Genomic DNA, 22,077 nt, shown 5'->3' with positions numbered 1-22,077 from the left:
CCTGCCAAGCCAGTCCACACTCCAAACAGGAGCCTCGAGTGTTGAAGCCAGCCAGGACCTGGAGCCCCAAGCGTCTCCATCGCAGCCAGCGCCGCCTCACACAGGTCGTCCCAGGCCCAGCCGCCACGCCGGTCAGCCACTGGAGCCCAGATAGCAGAGCACTGCCCTCCTCAGTGTGGTATGCAATGCAGTGCACAACAACCCACACACAGCAGGTATGCAAGTCCAAACTAATAATGTATGTATCACAAATTAATAATTAGCGAGAGTCAGCAGCAGAGTAGTGTAGTAGTTGTTGAGCAGTGCACATTTATTTAGTGGCCTGGCCTGAGCTGAGGCCTCTCTGGTGGCAAGGAGCTATTATGGGGGTCTATCTCTGGGGGGGGGGATTCTGTGATGGGGGGGACCCGGGACAGGGGACGGTCAGGGACAGTAGTATCTCTGTTCTGCGGTGGAAGGGGGGGGGTCTCTCTGTCATTGACAGCGGTGGAGGGGGGGGGGGCTCCACTTCAGCTGTGGGGGAAGGGGGGGGGGTCTCTGTCAATGTGCTGCGGGGGAAGGAAAGTCTCTGTCAGTGTCAGCTCAGCTGTGGGGGAAGGGGGGGGTCTCTGGCTCAGTGCATTCATAAAAGGGACTGACAGACAGAGACAGTAATATTTTATGAAAGATGTTGCTTGCTTGTTGCGGCTTAGTTTACAAGTGCTTTTTTTTTTTTTTTAAAACACTGACAGAGTTTGGCAACTTATGTCATCCGTCTCCGTCACATACATGGTAGTATGGTAATGGCAGAAGGAGAAAAAGAGCGAGAGATAAAAGAAGCACCTAGCGTTCTGGGCACATTTAAGATTTTACGAACAAACAGGGAAGCGCGAGTTGGACAAGACACGCTGTGTGTAGAGCCTGTCACACAAATTAAATACCTAGGGAATACTATGAACTTGAGAAACCATGTTAGCCGTTTTCACTCTGAGTTAGTAACACCTGTCGCCACCAGCAGTGCCACTGCCAAGGAAAGACTAGACCCAGATCAGCCAAACATTGATGCTATACTGTCAACTTATCTGCCCAACTCTGAAAAAGGGAACTAACCAAAGCTGTGGCAGCTTTCATCGCCAAGGAACTACGGCCTTACTCTGTTGTGGACAACCCCGGGTTTCGCTACCTTTTGAAGACGCTAGAGCCACGTTATAAGATCCCGTCACGCAGTCACTTTACAGAAAATGTTATACCTACACTCTACCACGACACCAAAGCTCAGGTACTTGCGTCAATGAACCAAGCCAGTCGAGCCGCAATAACGAGCGATTCATGGAGTTCAGTCACGACAGAGTCCTATGTTACAATAACAGCACATTACGTTACTAAGGACTGGCAGGTCTTGTCACGTGTGTTGCAAACGAGAGCCATTTATGAGTCTCACACAGGTGCTCATCTGGCAGAGCTACTGTCTCATGTCGTGGAAGAATGGCAGCTGTCTGATAAACCTGTAGTGCTTGTGACTGACAACGCGGCAAACATGATAGTTGCAGCTCAAGTTGGCAAATTTCCTCATGTTAAATGTTTCGCCCATACACTCAATCTTGCATGTCAGCGGGCACTGAAAGGGGCCACGCTCTCCAGGTTTCTCGGCAGAGTGCGACGAATATCCACATTCTTTCACCGCAGCACTAGAGCAAGCCACTGTCTAAAAGAGAAACAGAAATGTCTGGGCCTGAAGAATCATAAGCTAATAACTGATGTGCCAACAAGATGGAACAGCGCATATGACCTGGTCGAGAGGTTCTTAGAACAACCTGCAGTTTGTGCCACCTTGCTGTCTCCAGAAGTCAGAAAAGGAGAGTCTGATCTCTGCACTCTCAATGAAACAGATGTGTCAAATGCAGAGGACACTGAGTGCATTAAAGCCAATGAAGTATGCAACCTTGCTGATGTCAGAAGAACACAACCTAACAGTGTCTCTCATTGCCCCTCTAAATGCACAACTGCTCCGCAGCATTACAGACACCATGGGAGACACACCCATGACCCATGAGATCAAGAATGCCATCAAAACAGATCTCCTGAAGAGGTACAGCACTGAGGCAGAGAAGAAGATCCTTCATACAGCCTCTGGCACTGGATCCTCGCTTTAAAGGACTGCCTTTTATTCTCACAGAGGAGGAGAGATCGGAGATATACAGAGGAGTGACTGAGGAGGCTGCATTTTTGAAGGTAATTTGAATTTCATCATGTTTCCTTCCTGACAGCTAGTAGCTCAGCTACATTGTGTTGTGTAATAAGCCCCGCTTCACTGATGCGGTGTGGGAAGTGGAACTGTATGGATTACTGTGTGGTTTCCCACACCTCATCAGAATAAATCACACTCTTAGGCAGTTCAGCTCTTCTTATACTATTCTCTTTTGTTCAAACACAGATTACATCTAATAGAAGGACAAATGTGGTTGAAGTGCCTAGGGAAAAAGCAACTCTGGAAGAACACACACCCATTGAGGACAGCCATTCTCCTCCTAAAAGAAAGGCCACAACATCGCTGCTCATGACTTTGCTGGGACAGTCTTTCACTTAAGGTGCAATAGAACCTAAGACCCCCTATGCCAAGGCAGAAGACGAAATGGAAAAATATTGTAAAGTCCCACCTCTGAAGGTTAAGCTTCAGTTGACGATTTATTCTCTCAAGGATTTTCCTTCCTCTAAGTGCCGGGTTCACACTAGGTCGCTCCGATTTAGGGGGCGACCTGTGATGTCGCGTGCAGCGCGACTTGCACGGACTTCACCAGTTCTCCCCGAAGTAGTACAGGACCCTTTTTGTCGACTTGTGTCGCTCCTATTAGAACCGGTCCTGTACTACTCAATGACCGCAACGGTGCACGACTTGCCAGGCTGACCAAGTCGCCTGACAAGTCGTATTAGTGTGAACCGGCACTTATGGTGGCTTGGCTAGCTTGGCTTCAGTTACGGGTGTAATCGATGTGGTAGAGTGCAGGTAACTTTCTTTCTGTAATGTGACTGACTGTCGTGACAACTCAAGAGGTTATAACACAGCTCTAGCATTAACTCAACACACACAGTGTGTGTTGAGTTGATGCTAGAGCTGCGTATAAGCTCCTGAGTTGTCACGACACACACACTGTGTTTAGTTGACTGGCAGTGGCAGGGGCAAAACACAATCATCACAGTAAACCTGGAACATTTTTTACAGCTTTTCTGGCACTGGAGATGGAGAATGGCTTGTTTTCAAAAATGGTCCATTTTGAATGTTCCTTCACGTTCACATACTGTGTCTGTACTGTAGCAATAGCAAGTGTAGGGGTTCCCTCAACCAAATAAATACTAAAAAGGTAAAAAAGTGTATCTAGACAACTGAAGGCAAGCCAACCACGGTACAGGAAGGAACATCCTTGAAAGATTAAATCATACATTGAAGCATAAAATATTGATTAAATCTTTACTGGATCACAACTACACACAAACTTGACCTAACCTCATGTGCCTTGAGTTGTACCAGTGCCAAACCTTTCTCATGATTCTGATGCAGACAATTGTGTTGTGTTTTTTGTGATCACAAAGATTTACTCAAGGTTTAAGCTTCAGTTGATGATTTACTCTGTCAAGGGTTTTCCTTCCTCTAATGGTGGCTTGGCTTCAGTTGGGTTTAATCATGGTAGAGAGAGACTATGTGCAGGACAGGTAACGTTTACTGTAAAGTGATAAGTGATAAACTTATTATATACTATCTATTTATAACTCCCCTCTAGTAGCCATCAACTCACTTGAGTTGACTGGCAGTTGCAGGGGAAAACAAACATCACGGTGAACATGGAAGTTCTGCAGCAGTGCACTACTGCCAGGTTCACCTTGATGTTTGCTATTAGTTAGGAAGTGCTCTGTTTTGTAGAGGACAGGTTATGGCACACCTGGAATTTATTGCAACGCATATATTCACATAAAGGATTTATATACAGTGCCTTGCAAAAGTATTGGTCCCCCTTGAACTTTGCGACCTTTTGCCACAGTTCAGGCTTCAAAGATATAAAACTGTAATTTTTTTGTAAAGAATCAACAAGTGGGACACAATCATGAAGTAGAACGAAATTTATTGGATATTTCAAACTATTTTAACAAATAAAAAACTGAAAAATTGAGCGTGCAAAATTATTCAGCCCCTTTCCTTTCAAGTTCAGTGAGGATCTCTGAATGATCCAATGTTGACCTAAATGCCTAATAATGATAAATAGAATCCACCTGTGTGTAATCAAGTCTCCATATAAATGCACCTGCACTGTGATAGTCTCAGAGGTCCGTTTAAAGCGCAGAGAGCATCATGAAGAACAAGGAACACACCAGGCAGGTCCGAGATACTGTTGTGGAGAAGTTTAAAGCCGCATTTGGATACAAAAAGATTTCCCAAGCTTTAAACATCCCAAGGAGCACTGTGCAAGCGATAATATTGAAATGGGAGTATCGGACCACTGCAAATCTACGAAGACCTGGCCGTCCCTCTAAACTTTCAGCTCATACAAGGAGAAGACTGATCAGAGATGCAGCCAAGAGGCCCATGATCACTCTGGATGAACTGCAGAGATCTACAGCTGAGATGGGAGACTCTGTTCATATGACAACAATCCGTCGTATACTGCACAAATCTGGCCTTTATGGAAGAGTGGCAAGAAGAAAGCCATTTCTTAAAGATATTCATAAAAAGTGTTGTTTAAAGTTTGCCACAAGCCGCCACCTGGGACACACACCAAACATGTGGAAGCAGGTGCTCTGGTCAGATGAAACCAAAATCAAACTTTTTGGCAACAATGCAAAACGTTATGTTTGGCGTAAAAGCAACACAGCTCATCACCCTGAACACACCATCCCCACTGTCAAACATGGTGGTGGCAGCATCATGGTTTGGGCCTGCTTTTCATCAGCAGGGACAGGGAAGATGGTTAAAATTGATGGGAAGGTGGATGGAGCCAAATACAGGACCATTCTGGAAGAAAACCTGATGGAGACTGCAAAAGACCCGAGACTGGGACGGAGATTTGTCTTCTAACAAGACAATGATCCAAAACATAAAGCAAAATCTACAATGGAATGGTTCACAAACATATCCAGGTGTTAGAATGGCCAAGTCAAAGTCCAGACCTGAATCCAATCGAGAATCTGTGGAAAGAACTGAAAACTGCTGTTCACAAACGCTCTCCATCCAACCTCACTGAGCTCGAGCTGTTTTGCAAGGAGGAATGGGCAAAAATTTCAGTCTCTCAATGTGCAAAACTGATAGAGACACACCCCAAGCGACTTACAGCTGTAATCGCAGCAAAAGGTGGCGCTACTAAAATATGAACTTAAGGGGACTGAATAATTTTGCACGCCCAATTTTTCAGTTTTTTATTTGTTAAAAAAGTTTGAAATATCCAATAAATTTCGTTCCACTTCATGATTGTGTCCCACTTATGGATTCTTCACAGAAAATTACAGTTTTATATCTTTATGTTTGAAGCCTGAAATGTGGCAAAAGGTCGCAAAGTTCAAGGGGGCCGAAAACTTTCACAAGGCACTGTATAATGTTTTGTGGGAATTTATGATGACCATTTTGACAAGAATATTAGCTTGGCTCACGCGGCTGGCTGGCTTGCTTCCATCTTGGCTTTAAAGTACAACTATAGGCAAAACTTTTTTCATTTTGGATAGAGCAAGGGAAGGTTCGTTAATTATTACACCTGTAAGGTTTATTTTTGCCATGTTGCCCCCATTGTAGAAATTTACCCTCACTTTTTGTCCAAAACTGAAAGTGAGAGGAAAATAAAAATCCCACAAAATTTGGGGTTTTTTCATTTTACTTTCAATGATAATCATAAAAACACAGGACAAATCGAGGGGCTGAATCTCTCCAGCGTGGGACAACAGAGACAGCTGTATTAGAACATCTGTCAATGTTTTATTGCTATGTCCAAACTATGGCCCTCCAGCTGGCAGATGTTCAGGAACTACAATTCCAGTCATGCCTAGTTATGTCTGACTGTGTGAATGTCATAGATGCCTCATGGGAATTGTAGTTCCTGAACAGCTGGAGGGCCATAGTTTGGACACCCTTCTTCTAATACATCTCCTCTACTTCACTCTATCCAAAATCAAAAATAAAAGTTTTGCCTTTAGTTGTACTTTAAAACGTTTAGACCTGATATTTTCTTTTCTTTTATTAAGCAGTAAACTGCAATACTACAGTTTGATGCCATACTAATTTTACTGTTACTTCTAGTAAATAGTGTTGTCTGTCTCTGCTATGCTATTTTTAGACCTTCCTATATGTTTGAAGTGCAGGTACACTATGCAGAGCTTACAGGGATTGCAGGGCTTGCAGGCCATGCCAGGGTCCAGTGAAGTGTCCTTTAAAAGCAAATGAAAATAAAAATGATTCTTTAATTTGTGACTGCTTGATTGTTTGTTTTTTGATCACGTTTTGAAAACCATTGGGCAGTGGGCTGGGCATGGGCAGTAGTCGTGATGCATTGCGGTATTGAATCGTTGCCTTAATAATCGTAATCGAATCGTGAGGTAAGTGAAGATACGTAGCCCTAATGCAAACATCCAATTTATAAAACATTGTAAAGTGTGCACCGACGACCAGGTGGCTGCCTTGCAAACCTGCGTCACTGACGCCTCATGAGGGAAAGCCCAGGAGGCACTAAGTGCTCTAGTAGAGTGCACCTTGATGGGGAAAGGTGGAACCTGACCCCCTGATGGAATAGACCTAATTCACCACCTGTCTGATCCATCTGGAAATGATCGCAGAGAAAGCAGACAACCCTTTTCAAGGTCTACCTGTGAGCACAAATAGAGAGTCTGACTTCCTGAAAGACTCCGTAGCTGCTAGGTACACCCTAATTGCCCAGGCCACATCCAAGGCAATTTCCTTCGGATGTTTAGGCCTGGGACACAGGGAAGGCAACACAAAGTCTTCATTCAAATAAAAATCAGGGACAACCTTTCTAAGGAACGACAGACAGGGGCGAAGAACCACCTTATCCCTGTGAATCACCAGGTAAGGTGAATGACAGGCTAACACCGTCAGTTCCGACACCCTGTGCGCAGAGGAGATAACCATTAAAAAGTCCACCTTCTGGGACAGCGTAAGGAGGGGAAGCTGAAAGTACCAAATTAAGATTCCAAGGCGGCTGCAACAAAGCCCGCACTGGAGGAACCAAATGTCGGACACCCTAAAGAAAGGTACGCACCAGGGAGTGTGTGGCCAAAGGTCATTGGAAGAAGACCGACAAAGCCGACATCTGGCCCTTGATGTTACTCAAGGCCAAGTTCTGTTAAACCCTCAGTTGAAAGAAGGTTAAAATCCGAGCCACCGAGAAGGAACGCACATTCAACCTAGTGTATTCTAGTTTTTATTGAAGGGAAATGGATCAATATGAAAACGCACTCACATGGTACAGCAAGTACTGGGCATATGTAGGTTCCTCTCTGCTGTATGGCCTCTTCAGATCCCGCACTGTACCCACTCAGCATCCCCCGGAAAGTGAAGGTCCCCTGAGGAGGAGCGGTCCGCTGCACCTCCGGCGTCTCTGCCTAGTGTGCCTGCTCCCATCTCCGCTGTCCCCGCCGTGTATCACGCACATGCGCACAAGGATCCAGGCAGAAACCGATGGCCATGGGGACAATTTTGGCAGATGGTGGTGGAGGATGGAAACTAAGGCCCAGCACTGGTTGCTATGACAACATGTTTTGGAGGTGTGGCCCCCCTCTTCAGGTCATAGCTATGTCAGTGCCCCAGAACTACATGTACGTTTGTGTATATACTGGCCCCTCCCCCCACACCTGGACTTAAAGCTGTCATACCAGGAGAGGCCCCACACGCTGGGAACACACAAGCATTTATTTGCAAGAGTCTATAATAACAATTAAAAGCGGCAACATAAATTGCAACAAAAGCATGATATATGTACATGGTTCATATTAAAAACTCATAAGAAAAAATATATATATAAAAAGTACCTTGGTGTTAAATATATACACCTAGCACACTAGCCATACAAAAATATGTACATAAATACCCACACATGCATACATAAAGATGCGTGTGTATTAAAAACTGTTTCACATAATTGTAAAATACTTTGTATAACACATATAATGCATGGAAAGCTGCGCTAACAAATGATAAAGCAAATGTATGAACAATGGGAAATTGAGTACAGTCAAGTGTAATAGTCCAAGGAAGCCTCCAACAGACTCCGAGTTAAAGAAAGTCCACCACCAGAGAGCACTCGGTCAACCGCTGTGAAGCATGCATAAGGGGTATGCGGTTGACCGAGTGCTCTCTGGTGATGGAGTTTTTTTAACTCGGAGTCTGTTGGAGGCTTCCTTGGACTATTACACTTGACCTTGATACTCTCTTATGAACTTGGACTGTACTCAATTTCCTATTGTTCATACATTTGCTTTATCATTTGTTAGCACAGCTTTCCGTTATATATTTGCCTCTAGTGTTTCCCACTACAGCTGCAGCTTCCACTATTATTGCTCCAGCGCGGTTATTTACATCTGCTACATATAATGCATATACAACAAATGTAAAGGAAAATAGAAATAAAGATAAAAATGAAAAACAAAAACAGAATAAAAATATAAATAAAAAATAAATAAATAATAAACCGCTCCAGACAGAACCCCTCTCCATCGAAATTGGGGGGCTGTTGGCCAGGAGGAACGCTGCGACTCGGGCAAAGACCTCGTTGCATGCGACCTTGCAAGGTGTTTAACTCGCAGGCCAGCCCCCGTTCAGTGGAGCTTTGCCGAGACCAACCTAGCGCGGAGCTGAGGTCTGCACAAGCTCGCTGGCCAGACTGGGGTGACCACTGGATTTAGATCATTCAGCCTGTCATCCAGTCCAGCAGTTGATTGTAGATCTCACACGGAAAATCCAGCAGGAAAACATTTTCTATCTAAAAGATTTTGCCAGGAGCAAAGATTCCAGCAAGGAATTCGGTCCTTACTCCTGACTAGGCAGAAAAAAAAATAAAAAATAAAAAACAGTGGCTTTAGCAGAGAGGGAGTATACCCCCTGGGACTGCCCGTGGGTTTAGCCAGAATTATATTCTGCCTAGTGTCCTACTCCTGTAGGGGGCCATATAACCCAATGGTTATGAATATCAGGAGCTGTGTCCATCAATTAACAAAAGAGAAATGGTATCGGTGCTTCCCTAGTTAAAACAATTTTTGTGATCACTGTAATAAGCAATCATACCTTAGGAAGGAACGCCTGACAGGGTCATAACACCACTTTGTCCCTGTGAACCACCAGGTAAGGTGACCGACAGGACAATGCAGCTAACTCCGATACCCTATGCGCAGAAGTAATAGCAACCAAAAAGGCCACCTTCTGCGACAGAGTGAGCAAAGCAAGTTCATGAATGTTTTCAGAAGAAGGCTTTTGAAGTACCGACAGTACCAAATTGAGATCCCACGGAGTGCCAAGCTTCAGTACAGATCACAACAGGCAACGCTTTAAAACTTCTTACAGCTTACAGTTTAGAGTTAGAGGGGATTTTACTCTAGAATTAATGCTCTAGTTCTAATGTTCGCAGTTATACCTCACGTGTGGTTTGAATTCCATTTACATATGCGGGCGTGACCTACGTCTGGCACTCCTGGCCTCTCCCTACTGGCTTAGTGCTCCCAATGCAAGCAGCTTGCTATGAGGGCACCCGAGCCGCTGTTCTGTGCGTCCATTCAGACCAGGAGATTATCTAAGATCTGATGCCAGCACTAGAGGATCCTTGGTCCCGGACACAAATAGACGTAAAATGTTGGATATGAAGGCTAGGATGTAAATGTCTGGAGTCCACCATTTCTGACAAAAGATTGAAGGACGATGAGATGAAGTGACCATTTCTTCTGGTCCATGCAGTGATATCTAAGGAAATCTGACCGCCAATTTCCCACTCCCCGAATGTAAACCGCAGAGATGACCTCTATTGGTTCTCAGCCCAGAAAGGAATAAGACTTATTTCCTTTAAGGCTGGTACACATAGGCCTGAACATGGTCCGGTTCAACAGAAACCGGACGACATTTGGTCTGTGTGTACAGCAGCCTGTCTGACAGAAGCCAGTTTAACGACTGGCTTTTATCAAACGGGCATGATGGAAACCAGTATCCAATCAACGCTTGCAGCCAATGTCCCCCTGTCAAAACGCAATAGCTCAGCCAGGAAAGATCACTGATCACTGTACCAGCATCACTTGTGTTAGTACTGAAAACTGTCAGGCTTTTTTTTTTTTCCCATTTAGCATGCTTGGTTGAATGAAAAAAAAAAAAAAATCCCCGTGTACCTGGCAATACAGTTGCTTAACTCCAGGTGGCCCCCTTATAACTGATACAGGACATTGCACGTGCATTGTCTGACTGCACTCTGACTGGGTATCCCCAAAGAAATGGTTTCCAGTGACTAAGGATGTTGATGGGAGGTTTTGCTTCCCTTGGGAACTAGATTCCTTGAACAGCGAGAGACAAACTCTCTCCTCTAGCCTGTGAGGCTTGCATCCACTATAATCACCCTCCACAAGCATGGCAGAAATGTACATGTACTGTGTGTGTATATATATATATATATATATATATATATATATATATATATATATATATATATATATATAAAAACGTCCTATTGCTCATCAAATAGCAAACTATACGGCAAAGTCTAGAAAAAACATCCTACATCATTGCAAAATACACAGTCAGTGATAGCATGATCAGAAAAAAATTTGTAAAAGAAACAATAATGCCACAGTAAGATTTTCTATTAAGGCAGCCTGGCTAGATGATCTACTGTACATTATACTTTCGGTTGCCAGCTAACTGAATTTCCAGCATATTTGTAGCAACCATCGTACCAAAAAGGGCACCATGGATTAATGGTTATTTACAATAGCTGAAATACCACACTGGGCCAGTCACCCTATGTAAAATGAAACATGGTTTTGTATGGGTCCTATATTCTTATCTAGTTTTCACTTTTTTCAAGAAAATTGTTAATGTATGGCTGATAAAGATCCAACAGGGATTTTTTTTACATGCAATCCAAATAAGATTTAAACAATTAAAAAAAATGTAAAGATTTTTTCTTTACTAAAATTACAAATTGCCTTTATAGTCCCACAAAACAGAAGAATAATTTTTGATAGATTTCAATGAGATGATGGCAAACACACCCTTGGTCTAAATAGCCTTTTTTGCAACTGTACAGAACAAGCTGACGGTGAACTTCCTAACAGTGAGTCGCTACTTTATTTCCCTCAATGCTGTACTATACTACGCAAGCTCTCTTGGTCTTTTGTACACTGACTACCTAGATGCAAGCGCAACGATACAGGTGGAACAACCAATAGCAAAGATCTTGCAGGCATCGGGAGAAGGGAGAAACAATTAACCAAGTTGAAAGTGGAATAAGGGAGAGGTTTTTGGCAAGTGCTTTACCTCCGGTATTAGCACTCCTCACTCTTAGCACGCGCCCAAAGGCGCAATCCACCCACCATTCTATTTACTGTATTTTATTGATTTTATACACTTATCACGGATGTTAGTTTCCGCCGCAAGGGGATGTCACAATAAAAGTTTTAATATATTGTTTATTCACTCATTTGCACCTTTGCACTTATCACCGACTAATGGTCGTTTCACATCCGATGATTGACACATAGACGGTACAATCTACTCTGCACCACGGTGTTGAGAGTACCACCTTGTGTGTTTGCATTAGCTGCACATTTATTTCGTTAAGCACGCAGCACTTTATTATCATGATTTGCACATAATTTGCTAATAAGCACTGTGCACTTTTACCTGGGATCACATACAACATAGTGATTTGTTGTACAAGGCGGTAGCGCCCCATACCAACATCTCCCAACCCCCACTGTACAGAACAGCTCCAAATCTGCTCTTCTTGGGTCCCCCTGAAGGCAGCTGGATTCAACTTCATTTGAACTGATAACATCCCCTCCGCATCATTTATATAATCATGATTGCGACATCCCTTGAACAGACAGGCAGGTAATTTTAAGTTCCAAATTTATGTAAAAGAAAAAAAAAAAAAGGAGGTATTTTTGACAACAGACGCTAACTATGCAGTCGTGTAAATTCTGTATACATACATTAATTACAATAACCTACCTGTGGTGTAGGCCTCTCAGTTTGCAACTTTCAGTCAGCATCATGGTGATTTGTACCTCAGAAGCTTGATCTAAAACATAAAAAGGTTTCACAACATTATCAAAAAAGAAAAAATGGCAACAAGGAAATGGGTTAGAGCATTGTGAATGTTCAACCACATCAAGTTATCAGCAAGCATGCACCATTAAAGCTACTTGCAGGATAGCTTTAGAACTACTTAGTCACTGAAAATATAAAGGATTACTTGCACTGTGAGCTATGGCATATCTTGCCAAATGGGGAAGTTATAGCAAAATCAATGAAGACCGTAACAAGCAAGTATAGCAAAAAAACGGAATTTTTGTAAAATCTTACCTGTAAAATTACTTTCTCTGAGTCCTCCGACAGTCGCCGCCATCTTCATATTCGTCACAATGGGGTATTAGACTTTGCTCCGTAGGAGTAGCTAGGCAACACAATATGTCAATATTAAGGCTTTTAACATATCCCCACCCCAGGGGGTGGTCCCCTCAGTCTATACCCTCCTGCTTCCTGTTTCCTGCTTCAGTTTCAGTGGAATAGCAGTAGAGTACCTAAACCCCAAAAGAGGGGCGGGGGCGGCGACTGTCGGAGGACTCAGAGAAAGGAATTTTACAGGTAAGATTTTACAAAAATTCAGTTTTCTCTTACGTCCTCCGACAGTCGCCGCCATCTTCATATTCGTCACAATGGAGACGTCCCAAAGCAGTGCAAACATGAGGGGTGGGAAACGCAGCCGCGCCTAAAGGCAACGCAGTTTCCACATCAAAGAAAGTAACCTTACCAAAGGAAGGAAACCAGCTGGGCAACACGAGAAAAAATTTGCTCAACGGGAGCAATAACCCAGGAAAAAAACAAATAACCCAGGGATACAAAGAAATCCCAAACAGCCCAAAGGACCAAAACCAGGGACCCTAAGGGACCGCCGCACTAAGAACCTTGCGGCCAAAGGAAGCATCTGCCGATGCTTGAACATCCACTCTGTGGAACAGAGTGAAGGTGTGCACGGTCGACCAAGTCGCCGCCCTACACACCTGGGCCACAGAAGCCCCATGACGACAGGCCCAAGACGTACTCCGAGATCTGGTAGAGTGCGCCCTCACAGGCATTGGGGAAACCTTTCCCCGCAAAGCATAGGCCTGTTCAACGGCCTGTCTGAACCAATTGGCGATGGCAGAAGCCAACGCCGCTACACCCTTCCGAGGACTCCCGGAAGGACAAACAAAGAATCCGACTTGTGAAAAGATTCAGACGATTTTAGGTAAACCCTAATCGCCATGAACAGCATCCAAGGAGTGCAACACCACCTCCTCCGAATGTTTAGACTTCGCGCAAGGCGAAGGCAAGACAATGTCCTCATTGCGGTGAAATTCCGAAACCCTCTTCGGAAAAAAAGAAGGGTTAGGTCGTAAGACCACCTTAACCAAGTGAGTGACCAGATACGGACAATGGCAGGACAAGCTGCCAGCTCCGACACTCTGCGAGCCGACGTGATCGCCACCAAAAAAGGTGACCTTCTAGGACAACATAAGACAACGAGATCTACCCGATCCGTTCAAAAAGGACCATGTTGTAACACGGACAGAACAAGATTCCAGTCCCAAGGAGGCAGAGGCACCCTCCTAGGAGGGACCAGATGCCCCCGAACAAAAGTGCCAATCAAGGAGATAGATGCCATAGGACGTTGAAAAAACGGCCATCGCAGACACCTGACCCTAGATCGTAGCCAGCGCCAAACGCTGTCAACACCCTTTCGAAGGAAGGACAACACCCCAGACACCGACCACGGGCGAGGTGAAGACCCCCTGAACTCACACCAGGCAAAATAGGCCTCCGAAATACGGTAAAAGACCTTCCCCGAGGAAAAATTCCTCGCGTCGATCAAAGTGTGAATGACCTCAGGGGAGAGACCCCTATCCCTCCGGACCTCGGTTTCAACAGCCAGGCCGGCAAAGCCAGCGACTGTAAGGCAGGATGAAATATCAGCCCTTGAGACCGGAGATCTTCCCAAAGAGGCAGACGCCACGGGGCGTCGACCGCCAAATGCATGAGGTCTGCGTACCAGGACCGGCGAGGCCAGTCCGGTGTCACAAGAATCACCGTGTTTTGGTTCCGAGACCAACCTGCGAAGGAACCTGGGCAGCAATTGAAATGGCGAAAACGCATACATCAGTCGGTACTGATGCCACGGAGCTACCAACGCGTCTGACGCGTCTGCCCGAGGATCGCGTGGCCTTGCCACGAACCTGTTCACCTTGCTGTTCAGACGAGACGCGAACAGGTCCACCTCCGGAAGACCCCACTTCGCGCACAACATCTGGAGAACACCCGGACGGAGGGGCCATTCCCCCTGGTCCAGGGACTGGCGGCATCAGATAATCCGCCCGCCAGTTCTCCACCCCCGGAATGTGAACCGCCGATATCGCCGGGACATGCGTCTCGGCCCAAGACAGAATGTCGGCCACTTCCCGAGCCACCCGGGCTCTCTTGGTGCCCCCTTGGCGAATGACGTAAGCCACCGCTGTGGCAATGTCCGTCTGCACCCGAACCGGACAGCCCTGCAGCCTGTCCGGCCAACGTTGAAGGCAGAGATTCATCGCACGCAATTCCAGAATGCTGACCGGAAGGGAGGATTTCGCCTCCGACCAAGTTCCCTGGGCGGACAGAACGCCCAGAACACCACCCCAGCCCGACAGGCTGGCATCCGTGGTGACCACCGTCCATGAGAGAGGACGAAAAGACTTGCCCCCTGACACCGTCGGGGACTGGAGCCACCACAGAAGATCCCTTCTGGTGCGATGGCCCAACGAAATCCGGATCCAGAGATTGCGGTCGCCCGTCCCACCTGGACAGGATCTCCGCTTGGAGACCCCGCGTGTGAAACTGGGCGAAGGGAATCGCCTCGAAAGCCGAGACCATCAATCCCAGACATCTCATGCGCGTCCGGAGTGACGAGCACGGAACGCCCCTGAGGGACCTGACTTCTCCTGAAGAATCCAGAGTTTGTCGTCCGGTAGGAAGACCTTCGCCTGGACCGAGTCCAGAATCATTCCCAGGTAGGGAAGACGAATCGACGGACACAGCGTCAACCATGGAAAATCAATCGCCCAATCAAACTCCTAAGAGTCAGCATCGTGAAGGACAGGTCCTCCTCCAGACCCTGGCTGGTCGCAGACCGAACCAGAATAACTTCCAGATACCCCAGGACAGAGATGCCCTGGGCTCTCAACAAAACCAGAAACCGGTGCAAGCACCTTGGCGAAAAAACCCGTGGAGCCGAAGCGAGACCAAAAGGTAACGCCACGAATTGGTAATGATCCTCCGCAATGGCAAATCGAAGTCACCTCTAGTGACCCTCGAAAAACGGGATGTGAAGGCATGCATCCTTCAAGTCGATGGAAGCCATGAATTCCCCCGGAACCAGGGCAGCCACCACCGACCGCAGGGATTCCATGCGGAACTTGCGAACCCGCACAAAGCGGTTCAGAGCCTGTAAGTCCAGAATTGGACGTACCCTGCCCTCCTCCTTGGGCACAGTGAACAGATTGGAAGAGAACCCCCGAAATCTGTCCCGATGAGGCATCGGAACCACCTGAGGGAAAAAATCTGCTCTCCGGCCGGGAGAGAAAACTCGATCTTGTAACCAGAACGAACGATTTCCTGAACCCACCTGTCCCGAACACGGACCAACCAGGGTTGAAGAAAAACCGAGCAAGCGTCCCCCCACCCCAGAACTGGATGAGGGCGCCCCTTCAGGCCGCATTGTTATGGGCAGCGGATCCGGACTGGCCGGATTTATGCTTACCTGACCACGGATTCTTTTGGGAGCCTTGGCCTATGAATGGTTTGCCCCTATAGGGCGACCGAAAGGCACGAAAGGACCCCTGAGGGGGCCGAAAAAAAAGCATGCTTCTTACCATGAGCAGCCTTAGCCTGGTGGGATTGGGGCAGGATCGTGCTCTCACCACCCGTGACCCCCTTTATCAGTGCATCCAAGGATTCGCCAAAAAGGTGAGATCCATCATAGGGCAGATTGGCTAAGGTCTTGCGCGAAGATTGGTTCACAGACCAACACTTCAACCAACCAGGCGGCGAGACAATACCGCCACACTGTGTACACGTGCAGCCAACGGTACTATATCCAGGTCCGCATCACACAAATACATGACACCCTGATGGATTTGATCCACCAAATCCAATGTCGGCGGTGAGGCTGAATCAGCCACCAGGACGCGCCTGAGTACCTGCGTCCAATTCGCGACAGCCTGGGCTGCCATAAGCGAAGCAAATAGAGCCTTTAGCATAGAACCCGTAATAGAGTAAGAATGACGGGCAAGAGACTCCAGCCTCCTGCCCGTAGCATCCCGGAACACTGGGGTATCCTCTGCAGGAATCGCAGTGGACCTATTCAAAACCGCCACCGCGTGATCCACCTGAGGTGGCACACACCACCGCTCATCAGTAGCGGGCGTGACAGGACAACGCAGCTTGAACCTACTTGGTACAGCAAAAGGCTTGCGTATATTGCACCATTGTGTCGTAACAGCGCGCTGAAAATCATCAGTGCAGGGAAAGACCTGCGATGTCTTGCGGCTTTCTGCGTCCCATAAGCTGCCAGGGCAGCAGGACGACATGGTTCAACCCGTAAACGCAGTGTTTGCTTGATAGAAGCAACCAATTCATCCATGAGTGCAAGCTCTTCAGGCGAGCCAGGGGGAGAATTATCCACCCCTTCTACCTCAGACTCCACCCCGGACCCCACAAGACCCAGGGAGGAACGGGACCCCGATAAGGAGACCCCAGCTATAGCAGCCCCATCACCAGCACCCTCTGGCCAGAGGAGATTGAAAACTCTGGTTCGTTGTGTGGATTGAGTAGCCACAAGCATTAGCACCTGAGCAGCAAGATCAGACAACCGCAGCCAAATCCCCCCTTGGGGGGGAAAACAGCCCTTGGTCACCCACCAAGTGGTAGGAAATCCGTTTCCCTGAGAATCCATTGCCCCAATGATAAGCCGGAAAATAAAGGGTTAACTGCCCCTTAAACAAGCGCGGCGAGCGCTGCCCACCGCACACACACACTGGCACAATTTTTACCCCCACCGGGAGAAAAATGCTCAACACAGGCAAGGATAAAGGGATATGGAGGTAAAAACCTGTAGAGACCATCGCTGCTGCTGCCGCCTCGATCGGTGCACCCAGGGAGAGGAAGCGATGCAACACAGGGCGCTCCATGAAAGCCTATGGAAGGCTACAAGAAAATGGCCGCCCGCAGTGATACCATGCGGCCGGAGCGAGCGCTGCCAAAATGGCGCCGTTTGGCGCCGAAACCGCCGCTCCTCCACCTCAGCGAGGTGGACTAAACATAGCATAGCATGTAAAAACATGGCGGACCGCCGCAGCGGTCGCTGAAAGTGCCCCAAACATGATAATAATCATGCCCCACAGCACACAGCCGTTCACACATACACAAACTGGCACAGGCAGTGCAGCACAGCCCCCCCTCCTTGCAGCCCACAGCATGCAGCCAGAGAGACAGGGATTTCAATAGTGTGAAACACAGGCAGGGTAACACAGTCCCAGACTGACACCCCCCCAACAGACAGGTCCCCACATAGATACACTTACCTCCTAATGGCGTCGGGAACCCGCACAGGCGAACAAGCCGCTGCGCATGTGGCAGGGAGAGTCGCATCCAGGACGCAAAAAATCGGGGTTAGGAAACCGCACAGCGTCCAGTGAGGTAGCCACCTCACCAATCATCCCTGCACCGAACAGTAATGGGTCGTTCACTGTGCCAGGTGCGTTACCTGGCTGAACGCTCGATGGCAGGCTGGGAAGCCACTGACCCACAACCTGCGACCAGGGGGATCAGCCCGAGACCCAGCCCGCACGAATCCTCTTCATCAGAAGAACTAACTAATGCTGACAAAAAGAACAGCTAGGTAAAGAGAGAGAAAAAACTCAAACAAAAATCAAAAAAGAAGATAAAGGCAGAGACAAAATGCCCCAGCATAGAGAGATCCAGCTACTCCTGACAAGCTAGACATTGAAACTGAAGCAGGAAACAGGAAGCAGGAGGGTATAGACTGAGGGGACCACCCCCTGGGGTGGGGATATGTTAAAAGCCTTAATATTGACATATTCTGTTGCCTAGCTACTCCTACGGAGCAAAGTCTAATACCCCATTGTGACGAATATGAAGATGGCGGCGACTGTCGGAGGACGTAAGAGAAAATGGGTTTTTAAGATAACCTGTACTAGAAATTCTACAGCACTCAATACCTAAGTGCATTATTAGTGCTTTTTCAACAATTATATTGCGACATATCCAGACATTTTATTGCCTTTGAGTTTCCAAGTATCAAACATATTTTGCACATCACTGGAGGGCAAAAGCATCCAAACTGTTTGACAGAACAGTTAGGATGGCATGCCAGTTCTGCAAAAATGATGTACACTATTACTTTTATTATTTATTGCTTTCCCCAGGTATGGTGTAATTTAGAAACAATTGAAAACTAGTGATAGACAGATAACCATGTCCTTTTACCGGAGTTAGCCAAAAGGACATGTTTCACAGGCTCTCTTTTCACATACCAATCCAAGAAAACAATTAGAAAAAATCTTGAGTGCGTATTTTGTGTTAAATAGGAGAAAAGCCTAAAGGCTCAAAGATCATTGTTGAAGATAAAAAAGAAGATGTCAACTGTCTACCACTGCAGAGGTGTCCATACGCAAGATTTGCTACATCATAGTTCATTTACAAAGACGTGAGGACCTTCTATAATGAGTCTTTAGGCTGCAGTACACAAAGACTGGCATATGTGGGGAATTTTTTTATTACAATGATGGTATTTTTGAAGAGCATAAACAAAGACCCAATAAAATTAGAAAAAAATTGGATATTTTTTTTTTTTTTTGACTTACCGTAAAATCCATTTCTCTGGTGTTCATTGATGGACAAAGCTCCTGATCTTCATGACCACTGTGTTATACTGTCCCCTACAGGAGTAAGACACTAGACACAAAAAAAAAAAAATCTGGCTACGCCTATGGGCAGCCCCAGTGGTTATACTCCCTCTCTTTGCTATAGTTACTCAGTTTTGCTACAAGCAGTGTCAGAAGAATTACAACTTCACAGAGGGGTGGGTATTGTGTCCGCTAATGAACATCAGAGAAATGGATTTCCCGGTAAGTCATGAATACTATTTTCCCTTTCATTCAGACAGACAGCTCCTGGTCTTCATGACCATTGGGACGACTCAAAACAGTGTTAAACATGAGGGGTGGGAACAACAAGAAAAAATCCCAAGGCAAAACAGTAGCCAACCAGGCAACAGGAGCAAAATCGGAGCCCACTTGAAAAAAACAATACACCCTAAAAGAGGATCAGGTCCCCAAAACAGCAGCCTGCAAAACCTTGTGGCCAAAAGAAGCATCCGCAGATGCCAACACATCCATATTTAGAACTTTGTAAAAGTGTGCACCGACGACCAGGTGGCCGCCTTGCAAACCTTCGTCACTGACGCCTGATGATGGAAGGCCCGAAGGCACTAAGTTCCCAATTAGAGTGCACCTTGACAGGGAAAGGAGGAACCTGATCCCTGATGGAATAGGCCTGAATAACCATCTGATCGATTTGGAAATGGTCGCAGAGGAAGTGGACAACCCTTTCCGAGGCCCATCCATAAGCACAAATAGTGAGTCTGACTTCCTAAAAGACTCCTTAGCTGCCAGGTACATCCTAATTGCCCAGACCACATCCAAGGCATGCAAGGTAATTTCCTTCAGATGTTTTGGCCTGGGACACAGGGAAGGAAACACAATGTCTTCTTTCAAATAAAAATCAGAGGCAACCTTTGGGAGGAACGACGGACGGGCGCAGAACCACCTTATCTTTGTGAATCACCAAGTAAGGTGAACGACAGGATAACGTCGCAAGTTCCGATACCCTGCAGGCAGAGGTGATAGCCACCAAAAAAAACACCTTCTGAGGCAGTGTAAGCAAGGGAATTTTCAGAAGATTCTTAAAGGGAGGTTTCTAGAGTACCGAAAGCACAGAATTGAGGTTCCAAGGTGGCAACGGAGAACGCATTGGAGGAACCAAATATCAAACCCCCTGAAGAAGAGAAGGCACCAGGGAGTGTGTGGCCAAGAGTTGTTGGAAGAAGACCACCAAAGCCAACACCTGGCGCTTGATTGTATTTAAGGTCAATTTCTGTTCGACCCCCCCGTTAAAGGAAGGTCAAGATTCGAGCCACCGAGAAGGAGCAAGGATGAACCTCAAGAGACTCACACCACGCAATGTACATCTTCCACGTACAATAGAAGTTCTTTCTATAAGTAGATTTCCTAGCTTTTAACAGTGTTGGAATCACAGACTCAGATAAACCTCTATCCATCAGTACCTGGCGTTCAACAGCCAAGCTGTCAAAACCAGCGACTGTAAAGCAGGATGGAAGATTGGTCCTTGGGACAGCAGATCCTCCCCGAGTGACCAAGAGAAAGCTCCCAAGGAACGTCGGCAACCAGCAGCACCAGATCAGCGTACCAAGCTTGGCGAGGCCAGACTGGAGCCACTAAGATGACCGGAATTCCTTTCTGCCTTGATCCTGCATAGAAGTCTTGGCAGAAGCTTGAGAGGAGGGAAGGCGTAATTCAGACGATACTGACCCCACGGGGCCACCAGCGCATCTGCGGTGTCCACCAGAGAATCCCGTGACGGAGCCACAAACCTCTGCACCTTTCCGTTGAGTCGAGACACCAACAGATCCATCTCGGGGATGCCCCGAATGAAAGGTCCCCTCCCCTTGGTCCAACTCCTGCCGTCAGATAATCCGCCTGCCAGTTTTCCACCTCGGGAACGTGTATGACGGAGAGGGATGGAACGAACCGTTCTGCCCACCTTAGAACGCCGGCTACCTTCAGAGCCACCAGGAGATTTCTTGCGCCCCTTTGGTGATTGACATAAGCCACGGCCGTGGCATTGTCCGATTGAATGCGCACTGGACATCCCTTAAGACGATCAGTCCAATGGTCCAGGCATGGTCTGATCGCTTGGAGTTTCAAGACATCGACAGGTAATCTGGACTCTTCCAGTGTCCAGAATTTTTTGCCGAGGATGTCTCCCCAGTTGGACAGGCTGGCATCCGTGGTGACCACTGTCAAAAAGGGGAGAAAGAATTTTCTCAGCCAAAGTGGGAAGCCAACATATAAGGAATTCCTTCATTCCCTGGCTCAGCCGGATTTGATTGTCCAGAGACTGCGGACAATCCGGACAGCAGGAGACGAATTGCAGCCTGCAATTTCTGGAGTTTGTCTAGAGGAAGGAGCACTCTGGCTAAGGCAGAGTAAAGAGTCAGACCCAGATAGTCCAGCTTTGTGGACAGAACCAGAGCAGACTTTTGAAAATTCAGAATCCAGCCGATCTCCCTTAGAGTTCGTATGGTGATTTCCAGGTTTTCCACCAGAGCAGGAGACTCCGCTCGCAGAAGGTCGTCCAAGTAGCCCAGTACCACGATCCCCCGTTGGCGTAACAATGCTAACACCGGGGCTAACACTTTTGCAAAGACCCGAGGATCAGAGGCGAGACCAAAGGGTAACGTCACAAACTGATAATGCTCCTCTCCCACAGCAAAGCAGAGGAAGCGCTAGTGACCAGCACATATTGGAATGTGAAGGTAAGCATCCTTTTTTTTTTTTTTTTTAAATCAAGAAAAAAAACGTTTATTGAGAAAATCGCACATAGAAACAAGTATTGCAACAAACAGATTGGATCAAAAGCACATCTACAAATAAAGGCACAAAATCGAAGACAGATCTCAGCAACATAGCCAGTATACAGCATGAATCAAAGAACAGCCTGAACCAAAAACATAACGC

General features: G+C 46.8%; 1 protein-coding gene across 1 annotated transcript in view; it reads right to left on the bottom strand.

Annotated features, from left to right (window-relative positions):
* Positions 1-22,077, bottom strand: part of RYK (receptor like tyrosine kinase) — a 424,049-nt gene that overhangs the window by 130,554 nt on the left and 271,418 nt on the right. Inside the window, exon 10 of the mRNA XM_082248811.1 lies at positions 12,176-12,245. Within this exon, the coding sequence (XP_082104937.1) occupies positions 12,176-12,245 (70 nt within the window). The remainder of the gene's footprint in view (positions 1-12,175; positions 12,246-22,077) is intronic.

Source organism: Pelophylax lessonae (assembly GCF_965119305.1).
Source record: "Pelophylax lessonae genome assembly, chromosome: 3".
NCBI lineage: Eukaryota > Metazoa > Chordata > Amphibia > Anura > Ranidae > Pelophylax > Pelophylax lessonae.
This window is presented reverse-complemented; position numbering and strand designations above follow the sequence as displayed.